This window comes from Centroberyx affinis, unplaced genomic scaffold, assembly GCF_046629955.1.
Source record: "Centroberyx affinis isolate AG114_WGS23_722 - 3 ecotype Tasmania unplaced genomic scaffold, CSIRO-AGI_Caff_v1 ptg004126l_1, whole genome shotgun sequence".
Taxonomy (NCBI): domain Eukaryota; kingdom Metazoa; phylum Chordata; class Actinopteri; order Beryciformes; family Berycidae; genus Centroberyx; species Centroberyx affinis.
Window position 1 is genome coordinate 404,594 of NW_027281900.1, and position 25,407 is coordinate 430,000.

Genomic DNA, 25,407 nt, shown 5'->3' on the forward strand with positions numbered 1-25,407 from the left:
CCTTACCTAACACTGTACTGCACAACTCCGTACCCAAAAAACCACAGATTCAATCCCCACGAGTCATTAATCCATCAACAGCTATGTGTCCTTGAGCAAGACACTGAAGCTCTACCTGCTCACTCATTGTGAGTTCCTCGGGAAAAGAATGGCAGTTAAAAGTAATGGAAACTGTGATCTGGACAGTGACAGTGCCAAAAAGGAAAACGGCCGGAGGGAAACACTGGCTGTGAAAGGACTGGGATGACACTTTGTCCACAGTTACTTCATCATGTGGGGGAAAATGTCAAAGGCAAGTCACACAGTTTAGCATTTCTAAAGTCAGGAAATATGGAGTTGAGGATGGATGGGGTTTTAATGGGGAGAAAATAGGCCTGACTTCATGAACCAGAATAGTTGTGTTAATGATAATAAGTGTATTTGTATGTCACTTGAACCAACCCTGTCGCATAACAACACCAGTTACAAAGTGCTGTAAAATGAAATTAACAAAACAAACACAAACAAAAGATCAGCTACAACAAAGATTAAAGCACTAGGTGAATTGGCCCAAGGTGAATTGGCCCAAGCTCATTCAGGCCAATTCGGAAACAATATCAGACTCCCACTATACTACAGCATAGTGAGAGCAAAAACAAGTCAGCTTTTTTGAATTTATAAAAGGCATAATTTATAAATCTCTACAGGAAGAACAGCTTTTCAATTTGATTTAGGGGAAACAACGAATCAGAATCTTTGACTATGAAAAAGCGTATTGGACTGCTGATTTGGGGTGTTGAGAAAAAACATGAATAAGGGTGAAGACCTTTGTTCGGAGGTGGAGGTGACCGTCAGGCGAGCTACAGTCTCCCTGGGGTGCTGCGCGCGGGGCCGGGGGAGGCTACAGGGCCGAGGCTCACTGCTCCTCCTCAAGCCCGCCTCGAGGACCTCCGTGTGAGGTGTGGAAGGAGTCCGCTCCCCTTCCTCCTCCTCCTCCTCCTCCTCCTCGTCCTTTTTACTCTGGCGCTCCTGCTGAATCTGGGCCTGGGGTTCAGGGGGCGGGGCGGGGGACGCACTAGGGGGCGGGGCTTCTAAACTAGGGGCCTCATTTGGACTGTTATATCATCCATACAACCACAACACACAGGGAAGGAAGAAGTAATTTCCAATTGCACACAAAAGAAACAAGCATAACCATAAGATGACAGTCACAAGACATGATGGGAAACAAGTTGCATGTTACAAAACCAAAATAAGGGAAGGAGCAAATTCAAACACACGAGGTAAAAGGAGGCAGGAAGGGAAACAGAAAAGCATGGATGAGATGCAAAAGAAGGAGATGGAGAAGGAGGAGAAAAAACAAAAGAAAACAATGAATGAAATGTTAATTAATGCATGCGTTTCAATGTCACACGACTCAACATGATGGATGGATAAAGTAAAGGAAATGAAAGGCAGACCAACAAGTGTGGGCCACATATTGGGTAACACACACACACACACACACACACACACACACACACACACACACACACACTCTCTCTCTCTCTCTCTCTCTCTCTCTCTCTCTGTCTCTCTCTCTCTCTCTCTCCCCTTCTGTCTCTCTATTTTGGAAACCCGACTGACAGGTTAATATTACTTATAATCTAAATCTCAAAAAAAGTGTGTGTGTCAAATTGATTGTTGGTCAATCAAGAGGTTTGATAAGGAGTTAAAAACACAGAAGGCTGATAGATTCCTGTGACCAACACAATGTAATTTATCAATACACTGATGTAATTTCCCCCTGTGCTATTAAAGAAGGGTGGATGAGAGCGAATATGACATTGCTGTTATCAAGTGTGTACCTCCCATCACAGATGTTTGGTCGAATTAGGCCTCTGTCTCCACTCCCAGCACTTTTAGAACATTATACCAAGGTTAGACCGATATATCAGTTTGCTGATATACTGGGCATACAGTCATGTCGTCCATGTCACTGATATGATGGAGGTTCCTTCCTTCTTTGCACATTTGATTCATTCAATTAATTCTTGGATAATGTTTTTGCAAATTAATTACTCAATTAAAGGCAGTAATGTATCCCAGACTTTCCCTATACCATTGAATAGGTGTGGTGGGTCAAACTGCCTTTAAGAGCTGCTAATGCTAAAATAATTTCATTAGTCTGGGTTTCAATGGGGAGTTTTAGTGTCCCGTGATGGTCTAAATGCTGTTTCAGAGGTTTTCCACCCTGACAAGGATAAAATAATATTTGGGGTGGGGGAGGGGACACTGAATCCTTGTCATTTCTTGCCATGAAAATGGTAAATTAAAGATATTGAATATTGGCACAAAATATCGGTTATGAGCAGGTTTCGTCCAAAAATATTGGGAACGACCCATATCAGCTGAACCCTATTACTCATCTAAACTATATATACACTGCACCTACTGCTACTGCTACTACTACTACTACTACTACTACTACTACTACTAATATTACCACTGATCTATGCTGAGAAGGGAATTCACTTAGCAAGCAGAAATCTGAAACTTTTACAGTGAGAGCCATCGCTGATGAATTCCTCAACAAAATGATACTGGTGTCTCTGGAGCTCTCAGCACAGTGACATGCCAAACCAATAAATGTCATTATGTAAGACCTTCAGACTTTAATCTCTCTCTCATTCATGTCTATGGAGCAAATTTCACACTCGTTACAGGTTTTCCCCTCCGGCCAGAGTCTCGGCCAATGAAAACGCACATCTGGCCTCCATCAGCCACTCCCAACCGTACAGTGCTGGACAGGAGAAAAATAATCAACAGCTGAGGAGTTTCATTCCAGATATGCACTATTTCAAACAAGTGACACCTACTCCGACAAAATGATTGAATAGCACAACATTGAAACAAAATAATACTATATAGTATATATTATTTTTTGAAGGATTGTGAGTAACTTAAGTTCTCGGTTGACATTTTCACAGATTGAATCCTCTCTCTTTAGAAATACTGAATGATGAACAGGCAATGATTTGTTTTTCAATGTCTTTTCTTAAACCAGGACCTTGTTATCCCTGTGGTCTTCATGTGGGAATTACATTGTGTGGGAAATGGCCTGATTGGAAGTGATTTTAAAATGTAAGAAAAACACTTTAAAAACACACAGAAATGGGAGAAAAACATACTATTACTTTATGCAAACTCCTGTAGGAGAAAAAACAAAACAAGAGATTGTTTTGTCTACATTGTAATAACAGAGAAATATGCTCTTTAGGTTTTGTGAACAGAATGATGGGCTATTTAATGGACTGTCTGCAGTTGCTCTCCCCAATAAAGGCCGCTATAATAAATTGTTAAGTTCGTGCCAAAATATACTCTCACTGCATTGACAAATTAAGCCACTAATTTTTAATCAAGCCTTCATGCCTCCTATGCAGAAGTTTGTCCAGGGGAAAAAAATCTTTTGGCTGGCAAAGTAGTTCACTGTTTCATGTTTATACCTCTAAGCCTTGGGAGATTTTCAGTGAAATTTGACTTTGAATTGAGAAATTGAGTTGGAAACCTTTTTGTTTGTTCTTTGTTCTGCCTGGATGTAGAAATGTTATCAATCTAAATGTCTTTCTATTGTATTTTTAAATTACCCAATCTTCTTCAAAAGCTTGGCAATGTTATGTTCCATATTTCTGTCATTTAGAAAATAGCGTCAGACCAATGGAAGAGCACTGAAATGATAGACAAATGATGAGACAGACTTCCTCTTCTCTCATCAGACTTCCTCTTTTCAGGTGGCAACACTCACCTGAAAGGTCTGTCTCCCCCTATAGGCGAAGTGGCGGTACTCCAGCTCTTGCGTCCGCCCCCCTCCTCCTTGTCTTGGCTCTTCTTCTTGCGGAGCGGCGTGGGAACGTAGCCGCTCTGGTTGCTCTTGTTGGGCAGGTACTGGTTGAAGGGCAAGGCGGCCCGCGGCTCGCTGACAGAGGTCCGCCGTGCCAACATGTCGTCCTTACGGACGTCTGGCATCTTCCTGTGGGAGGGAGCGTCGGACTCGGAGTCGCTGCCACGGCCTGTTGGGAAGAGCAGAGGCAGGAGTGAAGGAGTTTATTGGTGTGAATGGAGTTTATTTGAGAGTCACGGTGGCCTAGTGGTTAGAGAAACCAAACCTCAACTGAACGGTCACAGGCTCAGTCCTGATAACAGCCAATGAGTCTAACAACAGCCATGTGTTCTGTTTAAAGGGAAACAACAGCCATTTTAAAAATGTTAATATTATTCAGGAGGTAGCAATAGATAAGTGGAACTACTGCACACTTGTGATTACTTAGAAAGGTGCTGGAGGCAAAGGATAAACTAGTTCAAAATGGAAAAAGACTTCCACACTCTCCATTGAATGCTCTGATGAAAGTCTTTGACTGAAAGTTTAGCAACTTTGTCAATAAATGTGAAATTTGCATTGGAAATAGGATAGGATAGGATAAGATAGGCAGGCTGCTCTGTTTGCAATTTGCTCAAAACTAGACAAAACATCTGAAAAACCGCAATATGCCAGTTCCACCTCCACTTAAAAATTGTAACCACTGTGTCTGGAAAGTTTAAATAACATATTCACCACTGCAACAAAAATAGTTTTTTTGTAAAACAATCAAATGTATGTTGCCAAGTAGCAACACTGTGCAATGTTAGAATGACAACACATTGCATTAGCTAGCTAGCATTTGTTTCCATAGGTCTATTAATAAAGGGCTAGCCATAGCAAAATAACTCAGAGAGGTATGGCTTGGTTTTGTTGTGTTAGAAGTGTTTATTGTTCACATAAACGATTCAGATTGTGACAAAAGATTTATTTAGAAAGCAAATTTTGTTGCAATTCTACACTTCATTCATTGTCCCATTGGAAAGCTATTGCTTTATACCATGATTCCACCTAGTGGATTTGCTGCGCTTTCGATGAATATGTAAGCATAACCAAGCAACAGTATCTCTCCTATTTATGTTTTATTACCTTCTGAGTAATAATAAATCCCATCTGGGATTAAAATGGGCATTGTTCCCTTTTAAGTGTCCCTGAGCAAGCCACTGAACCTGCTGACTCACTGTTTTATCCAGAGCAGCACAAAGAGTACGAGTAGTAAGAGGCTTCAATACAGCAGATACACTGCCTTCAGCAAAGTCTTCAACAATATAACTGCCATGCCTAGACAATTACTGCCATGCCTTTTCTAAAAACAATACTGTCTTTTCATTTTCCACTTAGCAGAACACAGGGTGTCCAGAAACACAGAGAGAGAGAGAGAGAGAGAGAGAGAGAGAGAGAGAGAGAGAGAGAGAGGAGAGAGAGAGAGAACCCAAAAATAAGTTGAAGAAGAGAGACACAGTTGATTGAGGAGTCCCATAGCGATTGCCCCAGATTGCCAATCTCTGTATAAAAATATCACTTTGAATCTAAATGTCCCAATGCTGTTAAACTGAAGTGCGTTATTGTGTTGTTGTCTGCGGTGCATTCCAGTGGCTCGGTTGAACATAAATCAACCCCGAGCAGGTTGACGGCCTGTTTTTATGGAAGGTAGCGTGCAAAATAAATCATAGTTTTGTTTCTATTGTACGGCTCGCAATGACTAAATGCTAGACTACTGTTTCGGAAGAATTCACTTAGGATGCCGCTGCGTATTTATCAGATTTTCAACACAATGTCAGCTCTTTAATGTCAGTGGCAACACCTGGCTTTGCAGAAGTGCATCGCTCAAGGACTTTCCCCGTTTGGCGTCTTAAATTCCTCTACAAGATGTTGTTGTGAAAGTCTCAAAGTGCAGAGCGCTCATTGAGAGACATGAGGATCGATTTAAAATGTTAATTGATTCCAGCGATGTACCATTAGCATACCAATCATGTCTGCCTTCATTTGACTGTTTTTCATGAATGCATTGCCTTATTCAATACGTGCAAAAATAGGTAATGGATACTTGAAGAAACAAAAAATTCCTCTCCAAGATGTTCAACACATGTGCTACTGGAATTCACCTCCACTTGCATTCTTGGGCACTCAATGTATGACCTATGGATTTATGAGTCCATCTATCATAGGAAAAGTGAATAACTCCAAAGAGAAAAAAGTCTTTTTTGTCATTTTGTCAGATGTTTTTTTTTAAAGGTCTTTCATAAATAATGTATGTTTGCAATTTGTCTGCTTGCTCATGGCTCTACACGCTTGTATGCATGTTAAATAATTGCTTACTGATGTTGGTTGCAATTATGATTTTATTTGTGCAATTTCATCTACTGGTGCCCATTATTTTCATGTAATATTCTCTGGTTACAGATATGCATGTGTCTGGATATTTTAATATGTGTATGTCATTTTGTGTCAAATGGCATGCAGTTCCAAGCAACTAACTGGTTATGGAAGGATATTTTCCAGGTATAGATCCCAAATTTTAACCAGATCTAAACTGTCAAACTTTCCTTTAGTTCTGAACAGATACGCAGGCTGCAGCCACTGCAGTCAGTGGAAATAAGCCTCACATTTTGGACCTATAAAAATCTCTCTTTTCATTTCAACAGACTTCTGTACTTTATGTGGTCTAAAAGATTGACAGATCAAGGCCCAGAAGAGGCCTTGAGGTATCTGCCCTTGAAAACACTGAGTGGTTCAATTATAGAGTTTTAAACCATCAATTGGAAACATGAGTGACTCTTAGCGTCTATCCATCTTTAAAGAACAACATATGTCTTTACAAGGTGATCTGCTGGTCTGCACACATGGTAACAGTGAAGCACGAGGGAACCTTCACCATGGTTCAATGCCATACTGTAACAGAGCTTCAGCGAAACCTATTTACGCCAATCACAGTCAACGAGCTGTCATACTACATAAAGTGTATGAGGCCTTGAACTACAGTTAATTATGCTTTTCAATAACTAAAACGCTGGGTCAGAGATACAAATCAAGACCGAAATGAAATGTCCATCACTTGAAAATAGTGACAGAGATGCTTACAAAATGATTGATAGCACAAAATTAAACGATATGATTTTTTTTTTTTTTGGCATTTTCGCCTTTATACGATAATTCAAAGTATAGAGTCAGGACAGACTGGGGGAGAGAGAGAGAGGGGGTTAACATGCGACTAAAGTCCTGGCCCGGATTCAAACCCACAACCTTGCGCTTACATAGCATACGCCTCGGCCCACTGCCCCACCAGGACCGCCCATAACAAAACTCTCTAAAGGACAAGAGAAAATAGGCTCCTGCTGTTCACACTGCAGCAGAAAGTGTCCCAATTCTGATATTTTCCCCTCACATGTGACACGGACCTGATGTTTGTGTCACATCACATTTTTTCAAAGTCACATTTTTTCAAATCTGATATGGACCACATGGATATGTGTCCATATCCATGTCCATGTTGCGCTTTGCTGAGCCAGTGTTAGCATGGAGGACAATGAGACACAACAACGGAAGGAAAGCCAAATAGCCGACTTGATTGGTGTTTGGGAAGACGCCTGAATTCAGTCAAAACTCAAAGGCACAAACTGTAACTGAAATGTGTTCGAAACAAAAACAGATGTGATGTCTTTTGTGACTGTTACTCTGTGCATGTGTGTCTTTTCAATGTCAGTGTCAGTTCATATTTGTCAGAGATGGGTTTCATCCTAGAATAGATATGAACAGTCATCCCAAAAAAATGAGCAGCACTTCGGAAATGAGCACGAAGGCGTGTGAACATAGCCTTCGGTTCTTGGTTAACAATGTGGTAAAACCTTTACAGACTAGATTCCCTGTACTTTAGAAATATTGAATGCTGAACTTCAAGGCAATAGTTTGTTTTGTTTTTTTATTTCCAAAAAACTGGATGCATAGCAGTTTAGAAAAGAGCTCTTCAAATAAAAAAACATCCTGATGACATCATTCAGTTTATTCTTTCAAACAGCCTTTGACTATATGGGCGTTGTCCTGCAAAAAACAGAGAGGGAGCAGAAGAATAGGCTTTACTGCAGTAGCAGCAGAAGCACAAAGCGCTTCATTTATCACCACTGTATCTATCTGCAGGACTTGGCCCAAACAAAAGAACATTGCCAATATTGAATTTCTTTCAGAGATTGAATTAAACTCTTCTCCTGTCCTCTAATTATTGTCAGGGTGAAGTGAGTCTACTGAGCTGAATAGTGAAAGGGCCTTGTCTAAAGGTCAGGTCAGAGAAAACCTGGCTGAGTCCAGTGTGTGTGTGTGTGTGCGCATTAATAAATGGATCCTCTTGTTCTGGGTGTAATCAAAGCTCCCTGTGATTGGCTGATCACTGGACTGTTATCCTGTCCTCGGCTCTCCTGTCTGGGCCTCCTGGATCTGATCCAGAGTCAGTTATTATGATACGCAAGATGATGGCAAGCACTTTCAAATGTTATTAGCAGTTAAATATGGCACATGCAACTTTCTGTGAATCTGGTGAGGTAAAAATGTGGATCTTGACCTTAAAACAAGCACCAACTTAAAGAAAAATTCCAACCTTGGATACTCTTATACTGTTAGATATTATCAATCTGTGATGTTCAATGTATTCCAGGAGTTATTTTGTGATGAAGTGTTGTAATTTACTTTTTTGGTGAACCCACTTTCACTCAACCTATCTCTGTCTACTTCTACTTCAGTTACTGATTTCCTACGTTTCCCAGAATGCCTTTCAACAATCCTCAGAGAAGGGGTATGAACTTGTTGCTTTCAATCAAAGCTGGGTATATGAGCGTATATATCGCGTGAGTGTGATCATTCAACTGTCAGCGGAGAAAGCAAAAGCAATAGTGATGGCTTGGTAAGAGCAAGAGAGCACGAAATGCATCATATTGTGTGGCTGCATTGCATTCTGGTCTATTGAGGCTGCTGTCTGTGGACAAATTGGTCTCTCTGCCTCTTCTAAGATTGATTTCTCCCTGTATGATTGTTGAACCTCGGTGCAAAACTGGGTTGAGACAGAAGCCCTCGCTCTTTGATTCTGAGGGACTGACACCAAAACCTGATGATTACTGTTGATGTATAGCTGAAATATTTTCTATTTTCTGGAAATGTCTCAACATGATGGCCAATTATCTGCAGGAATAAGAAAAATACACCACCAAACAACACAATGGACCCAGAAATGCGAGGTTGATCACCAGTAGCTGATTTTTAACAGTGTTGAAGTATGTCAGAGTGGATTTTTTCCCTTCAATCTTGGGAAGCAAACATCAACATCCAGCTAAGTTTTCAGGCAGTTTGACTCCTGGAGACAGCGGCTTGGCATTTGGAGACGGCAGCTTCCTTCACACTTCCCTCAAAACAAAAACACAGCCGAGCCAGACAGGATGCCTGGTGTCGTTCCATGTTTTCCCGGTCGCAGTTCCCAGCTGAAACGTACAGTACGCTATGTGACGAGCGTCATATACTTTTACAGGCCTTCATTAAAATTTAAGAGGTCAAATTGAAATACAGTGTAGCAATCAACAGCTTTCTATGACAGCATATGGTCAACTTGGCATTATAAAAATACTTATATACCACCAAACTGTATTTTTGACTCCATTTTTGACTTAAATGCAGGGCAAAAACAACTTAACATCTGTTCGCAGTTTATAAAACTGTTTGTCTTGAAAAGAGAAAAACTTCACATCATGTAAAATGGTTCTACTATTAGGTTGGATGCATTGTATTGTATTAACTATTATCTAATTCTTCTTCTTCACATTCTTGACAGATACCTCAAAAAAAACATCAGAGTCTGTCTCCATGGAAACTGTCAAAATGGACCCATCAAAAAGCAAGTAGTTGGCGAAAGGGGGGTACAATCAATCACATCCCAATTTCCTTGTGATTTTGAAAATCTAAAAGCACTAGTTTCTAAAGAGAGTGGTTCTAGGAAAAGTCAAGAAGGGAAAATTTCTGCACAGCTTATAAATGTCGAAATATTTAAATTTAAAAATTCAAAATTCCCTTCACTTCACGTCTCCTTATGCTTTTTGACCTAAAACTGAAACTAAAACCCAAACTCTCATCACTCCCACTTTAAGCTGACAGTTTCGGTCGTCATTAACAGATCAGTCAAGCCTCAGATCAAAAATCTACATTCATACCACCCCCCAACCCCACCTCTTTCTCTTTCTTTTGCTCTCGTCCTATGTCAAGTGGCTTGATCTCTCTCTCTCTGTCTCTCTCTCTCTCCACTGCTGTCACTCATCCCGCTCCACACTTGAAGGGAGCCATCAAAGAGCCGTAGCTCAGGACAACAGGCTCAAACACTCAACACAGAGACACTTTTGTACGGATGTCAACAGCAGAGCTGGAAGACCCTGCTGAAGGATGTTACAGTCACCATGAGACGGCAGGAATGAAAAAGCACAGCGACACGGATACGTAAATAGATCAATCCACATGGATGCAGAAATAGATCAAATTACTGTACAATGAAATGCAGTTGTTCTGCTGCAACATGCAATTTTGGGGAGACATGGGGGGAGTCAGGGAAGGAGAGGAGGGAGAAAAAGATGAATAGATAGTAGGTTGTCTGAAAAATGGGGTGGAGGGGGGGTTATTTAATACATATTTTCAATTCAAACGAATTATGCAACTATCTCCATAATCAATATGGCTTTAAAGATCGAATCAGCACAAAATTGAGCTGTAAAAATGGTTATATGGCTTCTATATAGTGCACAGCATTAATCCTGTACTTTCCTGTAATTTCTAAGGTTTTCGAATTAAGTCCTACAAGTGCTTCTTTCAAAACTGTGTCCTTGGAGAAAACTGGGGAATTTCCCAATTGGGATCAGCAAAGTATCACACACTGCCATTGTAATTGAGAGAGGGAAAGAGAGTGAAAGACAGAAAGGAAAGGTTAAGACTGACTGGGCTCCTCAATGTGATCTCAGTGATCTAATACCTTGTGGAATCTGTTGTGTTTGCCCTTCAGGTTTGCTTTTACAAGGTAACAGCAGAGGGAAGCAACCTGTCTCTATGTTTGTTTGCTCGGCTGAGAGAGAGACAGAGAGAAAGAGAGGAGGGATGGAGGGGGGAGGGACGGCTCAACAGAGTCAGACAACATTTTAATATCAGTACAATCAATTACCACTACATTTCCATGTCCATTTTTAGGCATTTATCTGATGCTCCTATCCAGAGGGACGACTGAGCAGGTAGGGTTCAGTGTCTCACTCAAAGGCTCCGTTCACACTGCAGCTGAAAGTGTCCTAATTCTTTTTTCCCTTACATGTGACACAGACCCGATGTTTTCTAATTTTGTTTTTCTAACAGCTGCATGAAGTCTAATTTTTTTTTCAGTTTTGATCTGGACCGCATGGATCTGAGCAGCGTTTACACAGAAGACAATAAGACACAACAATGACAGGAAAATGTCAAATAGCCGACTTGATTGGTATTTGGAAGGCTGGTTCAGTTCAGTCAAAACTCGAAGGCACATACTATAACTGAAATGTGTTCGAAACAACAATGGATGTGATGTCTTTTGTTATTGTTACTCTCTGTGGATGTGTGTCTTTTCAACATCGTTGTCGGTTCATATTGGTATCGGAAATAGGTTACATCCTAGAATAGATATGAACACAAGATATGAGCAACGATTCAGAAATAAGCATGAAGGCGTGAGGTGTGAACGTAGCCTTTGGTTCTTGCTTAATAAAGTGCTCACATTTTTACTGAACAAAGATACTGAACAGTGAACCTCAGGCTATATCTTTTATTTCCAAAAATGGATGCATGGCAATTTGGAAAATGGAGCTCTTAATATAAAAGGCATCCTGATGACATCATTCAGCTTGTTCTTTCAAATAGCCTTTGACTAGCAATGGGCGTATCCTGCAAAAACAGAGAGGGAGCAGAAGAATAGGCTTTGCTACAGTAGCACCAGAGGCTCGGAGCGCTTCATTTATCAACACTGCATCTACTGTATCTACAGGACTTGGCCCAAACAACACAGCATTGCCAGTATTGAATTTCTTTAAGAGATTAATGAACACAATGGCTGCTGAGGAGATCGATCCTGCGACCTTTCGGTTACTCGACGGTCTCTCCAACCACTAGATACTGGTACTCTTCTATATGAGTGTGTAGAGTGGAAAGTTAGTTAGAAAATGCCAGACTTGGACTTGGACTGTTTTTTTTTCCTACCATCACTGCTGCCGCGGGCGACCAGGACGTCCGGCGACGGGGTTTGTCGTGAGCGCGAGCCGAAGGAGTCCAGGCTGTCGAAGGAGTCCTCGCGGCCGTGGCGCGGCGGGGAGAGAGAGTCGCTGCGCTCGGAGTCCCAGCAGTCGATGTAGCCACTGTCCCGGATGCTGCGTTTAGGGCTCTCTGCGTCCTCCGCCTCCTGACACACACACACACACACACACACACACACACACACAGACATTTTCAAGCAAGGATACAAAGATGTGTGCCAAATGCATGTATACAAAAAGACAGAAACAGAGACATGATATCTGGTGCACTGAGTGAACAAAATATTAGTGGTTCAATTTCCTAATATTCAGCTGCACTCAGCTGAACAATCCATTTATCAGTTGTCTCTTAAATGTCCTTTGGCTTAATGTCTTTCTTTCAAACTTGTCATTGCCTTCATCTATATCTTCTTGATCTAATAGAGGAGGATTTAACAGGTGAAATCAATAAGGGATCCTGCATTTCACCTGGATTCACCTGGTTGGTCTATTTCCTGGAAAGGAGAAGTGGTCCAAATATTTTGAAGACTCAGTACATTTCACCTTACTATCGACTTCTGCAGTCCTCCAAAATCCCTGGAGCCTTCAAAATCCCATTTGCTCCCCTTATCTTTTCTAGATTCACTCTCTTTCTCCCTCTATTCCCGCTCCAATCATCATTTTCTCTCCTTAAATCCCTCTCTATTACTCTCTCTTCACCTCTATATTTCTCTCTCTTCCTCTCTCTCTCCAGTTGAAGCATGTCTGTGGAAGGTGAAGAAAGGCCTTTCCTGTCTACCACAGGAACTTCCTGCTCCCGACCCCTATACCGACTGTTTTGCAACTCCCAAACCTCCTATAAACTCTGTATTCAATTTCTACCAGTCTCTATTACTACCAGTTTTCTGTTTCTCACTTCTCTCCTTCTCTAACATGCACTCAACCTCTTGGAGAAGTAATACTATATATACATATCTCTTTCACCCGCCTCTTTCTCGTCCCTTCTCTTTCTCTTGGTCCCCTTAAATCTGTTTTGTTAGTATATCTATCCTTCACCTGCCGCTCTCTTCCTCTCTTTCCTTTTCTCTCTCACCTCCTTTCTCTCTCCTCTTCTCTCTCTCTACCTAACAGCGCTCCGACGACCCGAGTTCAATTCCCAACACTACTGTGATTGAAGTTTTCAATGTCAGCGAAAGTTTTTCTTATTTAGCCATTACCAAAAGCTTATCCTAACCTTAACAACATTGTTTTTGTTGCCTACACCTAATCCTAACCTTAACAGAAGTTGTTTTACTTGCCCAAACTTGCCCAAGCAGGTGAAAATGGCGTGTCCAATTCATGTTATTGTCACATAATCCTTTCTTGGTGGAGGAACGTAATCTTCACATAATTTGTGTCCACAACATGTAATCTGTGTTTCAGAGTTCATGATCATTTCACAAAATGTATGAGACTGTGTTGAGCAGAGACTAATATACCTTGCATTATATTTAGAGCTTAGCTGATGCACTTATCCAACGTAATTTATAACGAGTGAGCGTCACACTGACACTGTCAAACTGACCAAATATTTTCAACCCATTTCATTATTATTATTGTCGTTTTAGTTTCATGGATACAAGGCTTTGTTTTGGTCAACTGAAACGTGTGGACATCTGGGAAAGCCATTTTGCTCAGTTGGCGGTGATTTCTCAGTTTTATAGAATAGCGAAGGGACATCACATCGTGGAATAAATCGCAAAGGGATGACATCATGGTTACGAGTGGCCGTCAGTGAATAAGTGTGTGAGTGTGTATGCGTGTGTGTGTGTCTTGGGAGTTCGCTAAGGCTAACTTTTCTCTGTCCCTTTGGGTCTGGAAAGGGGAGGAACCCAGGTCCGCATGATTGACACTGGAGCCCAACTGAACTGAACTGAGGTCATCACTGGATCACTGGACCCAGGATGGAGAGAGAGAGAAGGAGAGAGAGAGAGAGAGAGAGAGAGAGAGAGAGTATTCACTGCCTGATATTATTTCTGAAGGAATTTACTGTAGGAGGCAATCATCCAGAGCGATTTAGAGTCAGTGAGCAGGTAGGGCTTCTGTGTGTGTTGCTCCAGGTCACTTTAACTGGACATATAGTTATTGCGGGGATCAAACCTGTGACCTTTCGTTTATGGGACAGTCTCTCTAACCCCTAATGCACAGCAAAGCAGCCCAGAGGGGTGGAGGGAGACAGCAGAGGACAGAAATGCAAACAGAACTGGGGGAAGTGAAAGGGAGTCAGGGGTGAATCGATCATGTGATTCTGTGAGGAGCATCTTGATGCTGTTGAACAGGAACAAATGCTTCCTATCGATAGCAGCACTATCATTATGCTGATGCTATTACAGGTAACACAAAGCAGCATTATCTGTGTTTGGGAACAGTTACTATTCTTATCTATAGCCTACTGTCTGATAAAGAGATTTCAACTGTAATAAGCAAGTATCTGGTCAGCACAACTTGACAAACCTTTCGCATCTGTGACAGCAGGCCCTCAAACTCTTTCAGGTCCAGCGTGGGCCCGTTGTAGGAGGTACAGCCGTTGGCAGCACGACCCAACCAGTAGATGGTGATCAGAACCTGGGAAGGACAAAAACACAGGCAGACATTTAATGTAAGATAATACTCTATCTGTTTGCAGTGGTATTTGCATGTTATGGTCCAGCAATCATGTCCAACAGACTAAACAAATACAGGAAAAACAGAGCAAACACAGGTCCACAGCCCATCCCAGCACCAAATGACGAATGATATGGCTATGATCTCTACAGGTTTCCAATTTCTCAACGGGAATACAGTTTCATCTGCAAGTCACACTCATTCTGCTCACAACTTACATACAGACTGAACTTCTGTACTGTATTTGTATACTTTATTATCCCCGTAGGGAGATTTGTCCTCTGCATTTGACCCATCCTATACACACACTAGGAGCAGTGGGCAGCTGCAGTACAGCGCACGGGGACCAACTCCAGTTCTTTTGCCAATGCCTTGGTCAGGGGCACTGACAGGAGTATTAACCCTAACATACATGTATTTGATGGTGGGAGGAAATCGGAGCACCCGGCGGAAACCCACACAAACACGGGGAGAACATGCAAACTCCACACAGAAAGGACCTGGGACGGACCGGGGTTCGAACCCAGGACCAATTCTTGCTGTGAGGCAACAGTGCTAACCACTGAGTCCGTACAAGTCCATGTAATGTCCACATGATAACGTCAGTATGTGTTTGGTTACTAGCTATTAGCCAACCCTAAGAACATTGGGTGTAATCATCTTTATTCATGAAAATTCTGACTGCATTTCAGGTAGCAGTTATTCTCCATAATGGATAAATAGTGTTTTGGTATCAAACCATTCAGGTGTAAGTCAATTTCCCTGCTTAAAACGACAGCAACACGGGCGATCCTGACTTCTGAAACAAAAACTCAGGTTCCTAAGTCCTAAGTAGCAGTCATAAGTCTTCGTAATGGAGACCATGGGTCCAGGCATACTCTAGCCATTAGAGTGTCAAAACAAAACACGTCATACGAACTACTCTTGGCCCACTGTTTGAAGCCTAAGTGGGTGTAACCAAGTTATATGAGGACTAGTACAATGACACAATAATCAGTGGCAACAAATGAGTAAACATGCCTAACTATTAGGTATTATTTAATGTGTTTCAGAGTCAAACTGTGAAATTGCATCAAGTGGAGGTATGCAGCAGTGCAGGCAACCTGAAAACCTTGAAACCTTTCTCTGCTCTGTTCTATGAGGGAAATGTCAAAAAAAATATGTTTTGTAAGATAATATTATGGTCATTTTGGAGGTAGGTAAGAATGTAATCAGGCAAACACTTGAACCCATTCTCCGCTCTGCTCCCTTCACTTTTCATCCTGCCCCACAATGCAATACGAGCCGGTTTCCTGGTCATTTAGGTCCAGCGCCTTACCAATCAGTTATGTGGTAGCTAAGGCTTCCTGCACAAACAAGACAAGACCGAGCCATTGTTCTGGCCCTGAACGCAGTCAAGGCACTCCTGCTAACATACAGCGTCCCTTTAGGGGCCACAGTGATTTACATTCGCCTGTTCGCTAGCTTAGCCCTGACAGGATAAATGACCATGCCAATCTCATCTCCTTCAAACACAGTCACTCTGTAGAATCAGCAGTTGAAAGAGTGTGTGCTTTTGACCCTTGCCCTTGTCATGCTTGTAATCTAATGTCGTAAAGTAACGTTGTAAAGTGATCATGGAATTGAAGCTTTTTGTGTTCGCTGTAAGTCCCTCTGGTGTCGGCTAAATGCCGAAAATGCAAAATGCACAGATTGACTCCGGCCATATGGCGATCACAGAGCTGTACCTTTAGCACTGTTAGCAAAATGTTCCCAGCTATATTTACTGTGTCCATGTCAACCGGCGCTCCAGCTCAGCATGCCTTAATGTGTTTATTCCAGTCATAATGTAAAAGTAAACAACATCTGAGGTTCAAACACACTGCTAGGAAGAGCCAACTAACTGGTCTGCTTATCAGAATAAGCCTCAGAATCATTTTGTGTGACGCTCTATTGATCTCTGAAGGGAAATTAATCTTTTAGCCTGTGTAGGGTTAGCCACACTGAGCTGTAACCCTCCAGCTGGTAGAGATTCAGTGTCTTGCTCAAAGGCACATCAGCAGGGTGGATGCTCAGGATCATGGGGGTTCAAACCAGACCCTCAGACCCTCCAGTTGCAAGACAGTCTCTGTAATCCCTAAGATCCACACACATGTGGATATAAAACCTCATTCTCTTAGTGGCAAACTTTTAGTTTATGCATGCATCTTGATGTAAACAGCATGTAAACAGCATGTAAACAGCAGTTAATGTTTCCTCTCATGTCTCAAATGGATGCTACTTCCACTGCACACTTTTTCCACTGTACAAGTACTGTGCTGCAGCCATACTAGGCCTACTGTGGTTATGGTACAGTATCAGCACCCTTTGGTTTCCATTGGAATACTGAGCAGCAGTATATAGTATGTTGCTTGTGTATCACCAGTATAACAATAACGTCCCTGCCTGCACCCTTTGAAAGTGTGTCAGCACCAAATATGGGTGGCTTATCAGCACGCTTCTAGCACACCCATATCGATCCAAACTGCACAAAACACAATGGGAACACATACCATAACTGTGCCGGTGTGATTTAGACACAATACACTTGTGCAGTGGGAAACCGCCTAAAAAAAATCGAAACTTGGACACGAGGAGGTTAAGAGCATGTCAGTGGAATTTAGACTGAAACTGAAACTAAATGATGGGCCTGACAGGGAAGGCCGACTGCGTCCTCGACATGTGGCGTCACACTGACTTCACCTCCTCACTTACAGCAGCAGCTGTCTCCTCTGGCACATGTGGAAAGACCTGTCAAATAGGTTTCCACAGAAGACGGACAATCGCCTCTTTGTTTCATGTGCACACACACCTGAGAGTGAAACATACACAAGGGCATGCATGAACCCAAGCATGCGCGAACACACACACACACGCACAGACACACACACACACACACACACACACACACACACACACACACGCACAGACACACACACACACACACGCAAGCACAGGCTCACAATCCATACACCTATAGTGGTACATACAAATACAAATCCTCTTTAGTAGTCATCATAGTCACAGCACAGACACACACACAGACACACACACACACACACACACACAGAGGTACCTTCTTGTTTACACCTGCACCTGTTAAACGGTCATTTCATGACTCCAGCAATATTCCGCCCATCCAAACATTGCCCTCTCTCTATTTCAAAGTCCCATCTGTTTGCAAAACAACAACACCTTTTTCGCCCACACCAGCAAATTCCTCTTGGTGCAATTCCCTCTTCTTTGAATATGTGATGTGCTGCAGAGACGGCTCGCTATCAGAGACTAGTCCACAGTCTGGGTCTGCAGGGCAGCTAGCAGCTCCCAGCTGATGCTTTGGCTGCAGGGAGTTTGCGGGCCGTTTGCTCTCTCTGCACACACTGGCTAATGCAGCGTTGTAATGTAGAGTCCCACTGTGTAGTCAGCTAAATCAGTTAGCGACAGCGGTCCGGCGCTGCAGCCCAACACACTGACTTGTACAGTGTAGTACAGCATCACCAAGCAGGAGGGAGAGAGAGAGAGAGAGAGAGAGAGAGAGAGACTGCAGAGTGGGAGGGGCTTGCATTACGCCTTCTACTTCTTAAAGCAGCAATAGAAGAAATAGAGAGGAAGATGCGGGGGGGGACATGTGAACAGAAATAGACAGCACTAGGGCAAGATGTGAATAATTAAAGGGGAGACAGAATAGCAAATAGACAGAGAGCTAGAATAGGTAGAACTGATAGAACTAAACTATGTAGAATATATAGAATAAGCACAGGTAGAATAGGTAGCACTTGAATAGATAAAATAGGTAGTCGAGTTACACTATATTTAGAAATAATATAGTTAGAGATAATATAGATAGAATAGGTTGAAAAGGATAGAATGGGTAGAGCTAGAATAGGTAGAATAGAAAGAGCTAGAAGACGGAATATGTAGAGTAGGTAGAATAGGTAGAGTTGGAATATGTAGCATAGATAGAGCCAGAATTGACAGAATAGGTATAGCTAGAAAAGGTAAAATAGATAGAGCGAAAACAGCTAGAGAAGGTTGAATAGGTAGAATTGGTTGAGCTAGAATAAATAGAATAGATAAAGGTAGAGCAGATTGAAATGTTACAGCTAGAATAGGTAGAGACAGAGTAAGTAGAACAGAAAGAGCTCAAATAGATAAATAAGAATAAGTAGCGTAAGAACGGGTTGAAAAAGAACTAGAATGGATAGGAGTGAGAAAAGGTAGAAAAGATAGAATAGGTAGAGCTAGAATGAACAGAATTGGTAGAGCTGGAACAGATGAGAGGATAAGAGCAGCTAGTTAGCAGCAAGAAAAGAGAAAGAAGCACAGAGTAACAGCTACAGCACGAACAGAGACACAGGGCCATAATAACAGTCTCCATCCAAACATGCATTTAGCACACAAACAAATTATCCCACTATAATCCAAAAGCATCACTTACATTCTTCAGTTTTCGGCTGCAGTCGGTTACCCTGGGGGAGAGAGAGAGAGAGAGAGAGAGAGAGAAAGAGATAGTGAGACTTTGACTTTTGATGTTCTTCAATGAAATAGCTTACATAAAAATAACACCATTAAAAAAAATCAAACCCACCAGCTCCCACTCGCCCCCACACACAGACACAACAGCAACAACAAAACTATAGCAGAATCTACAGTGCCAGCTGCCCACGGAAGCACAATTGACAAACACATATTGTTGCCCACTTCTCCAACCATACATACATACATACATACAGCACTCAGCCCTCAAACATTCGGTAAAGTCACAATATCATCACTAAGATGATAAGGTGATATGCAGAGACCAGCATTCTCCACATTGCCACAGGGAGAGAAAATAGCTGTGGGACAGGAGAGACCAAGGATCGCAAACTTAATGGAAAAATACCCCCTAAAACATTTCAACACTTAAAAAAAACAGCTATTAGCAATGTATCTTGCATTTCATTTTGTTGTTTGGTGTATTTTTCTAATGACTGTGGATAACTGGCCAAACACAGATGACATCATGTGAGGTTTGATGCCAGAAAATGTAGCAGCTATCTAAAACATCAAGTTTTGGGTGTCACTCCCTCAGAATCAAAAACATTCAACAATCGTATAGGGAGAAATCTATCATCTTCAAGACGCCACACTGTTTGACTGCCAAGTGATCTCTGGGAAGTGCAGTGCAGAAAAACACCACAGCAGTGGCTGCTTTGCACCAAAGATGTCGCCAAAATGAGAAGATGCGGATCTCGCGGATTGCCACTCGAAGCTATAAAAGGGTAGTGGAATGAAGCAGCTGTGAAACTGACCTCAACACACACTTGGGTTGTGAAAATGCATACTTCTAGGCTGAGAGAGGGCGACAGAGCAGCGCCAGAAAAAATTACACACACACAGACACACACACATGCAGAGAAGTATATTGCATGTTGTACATACAGTACATTTATAGTACAGTACATCTTATGTGTATCAACATGGCCTGGAGTCCCTCTTTCCTTTGTTAGTCATAACTTAGTAAAACCCATCGTCTCTCCTTTCCTAAACCATGACCGTAACCCAGTGAAGATGACACTAATCCTAACTGTGGCTTTAGCTCTGTGCAGCCTGTGGAGAGGTCAAAGTTCACACAACTTACACACACTTATCTTAATAAACTTTAAAGGTAGCTGGAGGGGTAAGTCACTCCTTAACACTGGAAGTGGATGGGATTACAACACATTGTCAATCAATGGTAAAAACAACAACACACTGACAAACAACAATGATTGTTAAATCACAATTTTAGTCAAATGTGATTATTAAAACACAATGTCAATCAATAGTGACAATTACAACACAATGTCAATCAATAGTCATCAATGAATAGCGATTATTACAACACAGAGGCAATGATTGTTGGTATACACTGACAATCAATAGTGATGCTTGTCAATCAATCAATAGTGATAATCTCAACAGAATGGGGGAATGCTGCAGTCGTGGCCAGACCCAACACACACTAATGCAAATCCAATAAAGTTTGACTATATAGATTTGACATCTTATTTGGGTTTTTACGTTTCCTTGTCTCCACTGAATGATCTAATATTTCAAAGTCAGGCAGTAAACCATAATTCAGTAGTTTTTGCTGGCATGCCCCCATCTGGACAAAGCCAGTGGAGCCAGGAGAGACTCTGTTAACTCACTAAATCTGATTGTTTAGACTTGACACTGGTGTTACATAACCTCTGATTGGCGGGGCTTACAGGCCGCTAAAAAAAACATGGAAGTGACAAAAACTGGCTTCAGGCTGCGCTGTGCTTTAGAAACAAACGACACAGACTGCATCAGTGGGTACAACACACTGTCAATCAGAGAAAAGTGGTGGCGGTAGCCTGAAGGTTTGGTCAACGGTTCAAATTCCTAAACGGACTGGGAAAATCTGGCCAGAAAACGCAACACTCTCATGTCCCTCAAAAATGAACGAAGTTCCCTTGAGCAAGGCACCGAACCCCCAACTGATCCACTTTAGCTGTGCAGTGGGCAACAGGACAAGACTGTTTAGTAGCGGTTAATCCTCAAGTGTGAGTGTGTGACTGTGTCTCTCTCTCCTTCCTCCTGCTAAGTCAGCTGTGAATGAGAAAGCGTTCTTAGTCACCTTGCCTGGTTAATTAAAGATCAAGAAGCGACTGACAGAGGAGAAAGCTGTTTACTGTGAGGAGACAAACTGTTTCACACCGCCTTATACGGATAACAGATTGGCTTATATGGATAATAGGCTGTTTCATACGGAAAACAGGTCACCTTATATAGATAACAGGCTGTCTTATATGGAAAATAGATTGTCTTATGTGGATAAAAGATTGCCTTATAAGGATGACATATTGCCTTGTATGGATAACAGTTTGCCTAATATGAAAAACAGATATTCATTTTATATTGAATCATGTGATTAAACTGGTGTGTGTGACTTAGATAACAGAACTGCATTGGTAGAGGGTTGTAAATGATAAGAGTGACGTTGCTAAGATGATGGAGAGGGATGGAGGGAGGAAGGAAACGGGTAAGAAAATGAGAGGGAGGAACTGAAGGAAAAAAGAATTCAATAGGAAAGAAGACTTAGAAAAGAGAGGAAGCAGAGAAGAGAAGAGAAGAGAAGAGAAGAGAAGAGAAGAGAAGAGAAGAGAAGAGAAGAGAAGAGAAGAAGAAGAAAGGATAAAACAAGGGCCCCAACTGAATACTATTGTTGTCGGACAAAAACCATAACAACATCTGCAAAAGAGTAAGGATTTCTTTTATGGTGTGGAGAAAATAATGCTCATTTTCTGCTTGCTTGCCATTTATTTTTGAATTTATACAGTGTGGTACAAACTCACTGGCTTTAACCAGTTTCCAGAGCCCAAGGGTCACAAAGCAACCTCACTCAACACACCAGTGACACCGAAATTGCAGTTGCGTGGCTTTTCCGTGACAGCAGTGACATGAAAGAGAAAGGAGTGTAAGAGGAGGAGGGAAACAGAGAGGTGAAAGTAGCCGGAGGGGACTGTAAGTCTGTAAACCCTCCTCCTCTTCCTCCTCTTCCTCCTCCTCCTCTGCCTCCTGTCCTGTCTTTCTCTCAGCTGACTAAATAAACAGAGAGACAGGTTGCTTCTCTCTGCTGTTACCTTGTAGAAGCAAAGCCAAAGGACAAACACAACAAATACCACAAGGTATTAGATGACTGAGATCACATTGAGGGGCCCAGTCAGTCATAACCTCTCTCTCTCTCTTTCTCTCTCTCTCTCTCTCTCTTTCAACATCAGTATCCATTACTTTAGTGGCATGACTGCTAAACAGAAACATTGTTGCCGAAGTTATACAATTTCAAAACAATCAGCAGTTATAACCACATTTATTTTGGAGATAATTGTTGCTTTGAATTGAAAATATGAAATATAGGATAGGTATAGTTATCTCTCTCACTCGTCCCTTCTTTTAGGCAAACTTAAGTCTTACTTCACACCTCCAAGAACCAAAATCACCATAAATACTAAGAATTGGCACATCCTAGGATACCCCCCCTTTAAGTCTTTGCTTGACAAAATGATAACACCTTCACAGACTGAGCTATCAGATATTACTGAATGATACTGAATGATGAACGTATTATTCATATTTGTCTCTCCATCTCTCCCTTGTATTCCTCCTAAAACCTCAAGTATTTTTCTGCAAATTATTACATATTGAATTATAAAAGCTGAATGGAGACGGCACAATTTGATAAAATACCCTCAATACCGCAAAAAAAACAACAGTTTTTATACTTGCTGGAAACAGACAAGTTTTTTGCTCAATAAAGATATTGTGTAATACAGTTTCGAAAAGAGATGGAAATTGATTTGTTGAAAATATAATGATGTAGGCTTGGCACAACTGGTTCAGTTACATTGCACAACAGCTCAAAAGTGGCTTTGGACGTCCTGAAATGTCTGTAAAATATATCTGTCCACCACGACCGCCAGAAATGTCAAACCCGCTCATATACAGTATAACTCCATTGTGTTTGTAGGGCGAATAGTTGCTGCATTAGACTATTGCCAAGTGTATTTCTTTGTTATTGTCTTCATACAGCATGAAATATGGCCAATATTGGCTGACACTAAAGAAGAAAAACGTTCCAATACTAATCCATTCTTGAACGACTCTCCCATTTTTCTCCTGAATGTGCATTTCTGACATCGAGGAAGCCGATTTATTCACTTCAACCGAGCTGAGGGAAGCACACCTAATTCAGATTTTATTTTCTTTACAACATTTCAAAAGTTTTGTGTAAAATTAGCTTGACAGCTGTACGGAAACATAACTGCTCCCTCCTCTCCTCTCATTCGCTCCGCCTGGCAAACTGTCACTTATCTTGGAAATGGATCTGTTTCCATCAACAGGCAGAGGAAGAGAGATGCTTCAGGTCTTAGCTCATAGTGTACCTGAACCCGCCTGCCTCTCCGCCACCCTGTCCAGAGTTGTTTCCTGGACGAGTAAACACCTGTCTATAAAGACTCAGGGGGAGAAGCGTCGAAACTGCCTACTGTCAAGGGTGCTAGGGTGCAAGAAAAGGGCGTCCTGCACAACAGAGGGTTGCATAACCATTAGAAATAGCACAGAGGTGGATTTAAAGAGACACTTCAAGGTGTTTTTTTATTATGTTTATGCCAATCATCCAGCTTGCCCCTCTCCTTTACATTCTCCCTGGTTCTTCTGCACACAGTCAGCATAGTTGGAGATGCGCTTGTTTTCCTGCCTTCAGAAGAAGACATTTGCTGCCATTCATTCTTGTCCAGTATGAAAAACAACTTCCCCAGAGCGAGAGAATCCATCACAGAGAACATGAAGCCAGAATTTGGTTTGGTCAAAGTTTCTATTTTATCGTTATTTCATTGAGTGTTTTCATGTCAGCACTGTGTTACGCTCTGGACGTCTCCTCCAGGAAATAATCCTTCAAACGCACCATACAAACTTTATTGTCACATGTTTTGGTAACACTCTACTGTACAATGGCCTCATTCCAGTGCCACTGTGCAGTAAAGTTTTACTCTTGTTTTCATATTTAGGGTGCCTTTGTTGGCTGGGACAGCATTTTGTTTCAAGCTAGGTTTGACACTGTAAAGTTTGTTTGTATTTTAGAGACGAAAAACGACAATCATGCATACGGGATGCATTGCAAAATGTTTGAGGGAAATGTAAACTAGACAGAAGTAAACAGGCTTTAACTCTAGATGACATAACCTGCAGTCGAAACAATGGAGGCAACAGAAAGAAGCCTAGTCACAAACACACCTGCACACATGCTAAAACACAAAGCAAAGGCTATATAAACATTAGCGGACGCACACTTGCACACACATAAACACACAAACACACACGTGGATGCTTCCAGAGTTTTCCTTGTCCTGACAGAACCAGTCAAGCTACTCCTCTTGAGACCTGCTAAGATTAGCATTGTCCTCTCTCTCTCTCTTTCTCTCTCTCTCTCTTTTTTTGTCCCTCTCTCTCTCTATCTGAACCCTCCTCTAAATGACAGCTTGTTGATAGAGCGCAGCTAGCATGAGGACAGCACATGCCACACACACACTGACACACACATTTATAAATACATACACTTGCATTTGTTACCAAGCAACAAAGTAGGAGTCACGGTTCACTGAGTGATGCAAACCCTTGTGTTGTGTTTGGACAAGGACCAGTTTGTATCTAACAGACACGCATTGTACTTTACTGACACCAGCTCATACTAACTTCCATTCAGTCTTGTTTAGTTATTTTCATTGGCAGTGAACTGGCTGATTGTCTAATGCAGAGGATAACAGACAGGCTGACTGACACGGATTGACAGCTACACAGCCAGAAAGACTCAGACACTGACAGCTAATAGAAAAGATAAGCTACTGTATCTGTGAACAAAGGAAGCACTATTTATCCATTTTGCAGAAACAAATTTGTGTATTAGCTGAATTTTATGAATCAATATTTCTACCATATACAGAATCCAGTCAGTTAAAGTGTTATCAGAAGTGTTTTGGCAAACAAAAACCTCTCCTGTAGAGGCGGTAGCATTGTTAAACATCAATTTATCACTGTCAAATTGATTGTGACACCTTGGTA

The 25,407-nt window shown here is 41.7% G+C and overlaps 1 protein-coding gene across 3 annotated transcripts in view; it reads right to left on the minus strand.

Annotated features, from left to right (window-relative positions):
- LOC139663823 (LIM and calponin homology domains-containing protein 1-like) overlaps positions 1 to 25,407 on the minus strand; it is a 113,665-nt gene that overhangs the window by 29,397 nt on the left and 58,861 nt on the right. For all 3 annotated transcript variants that reach the window (XM_071542574.1, XM_071542573.1, XM_071542575.1), the window contains 4 exons: positions 19,241 to 19,271; positions 14,635 to 14,745; positions 12,110 to 12,308; positions 3,764 to 4,028 (listed from right to left, as the gene is read on the minus strand). In XM_071542574.1, the coding sequence (XP_071398675.1) occupies positions 3,764 to 4,028; positions 12,110 to 12,308; positions 14,635 to 14,745; positions 19,241 to 19,271 (606 nt within the window). The remainder of the gene's footprint in view (positions 1 to 3,763; positions 4,029 to 12,109; positions 12,309 to 14,634; positions 14,746 to 19,240; positions 19,272 to 25,407) is intronic.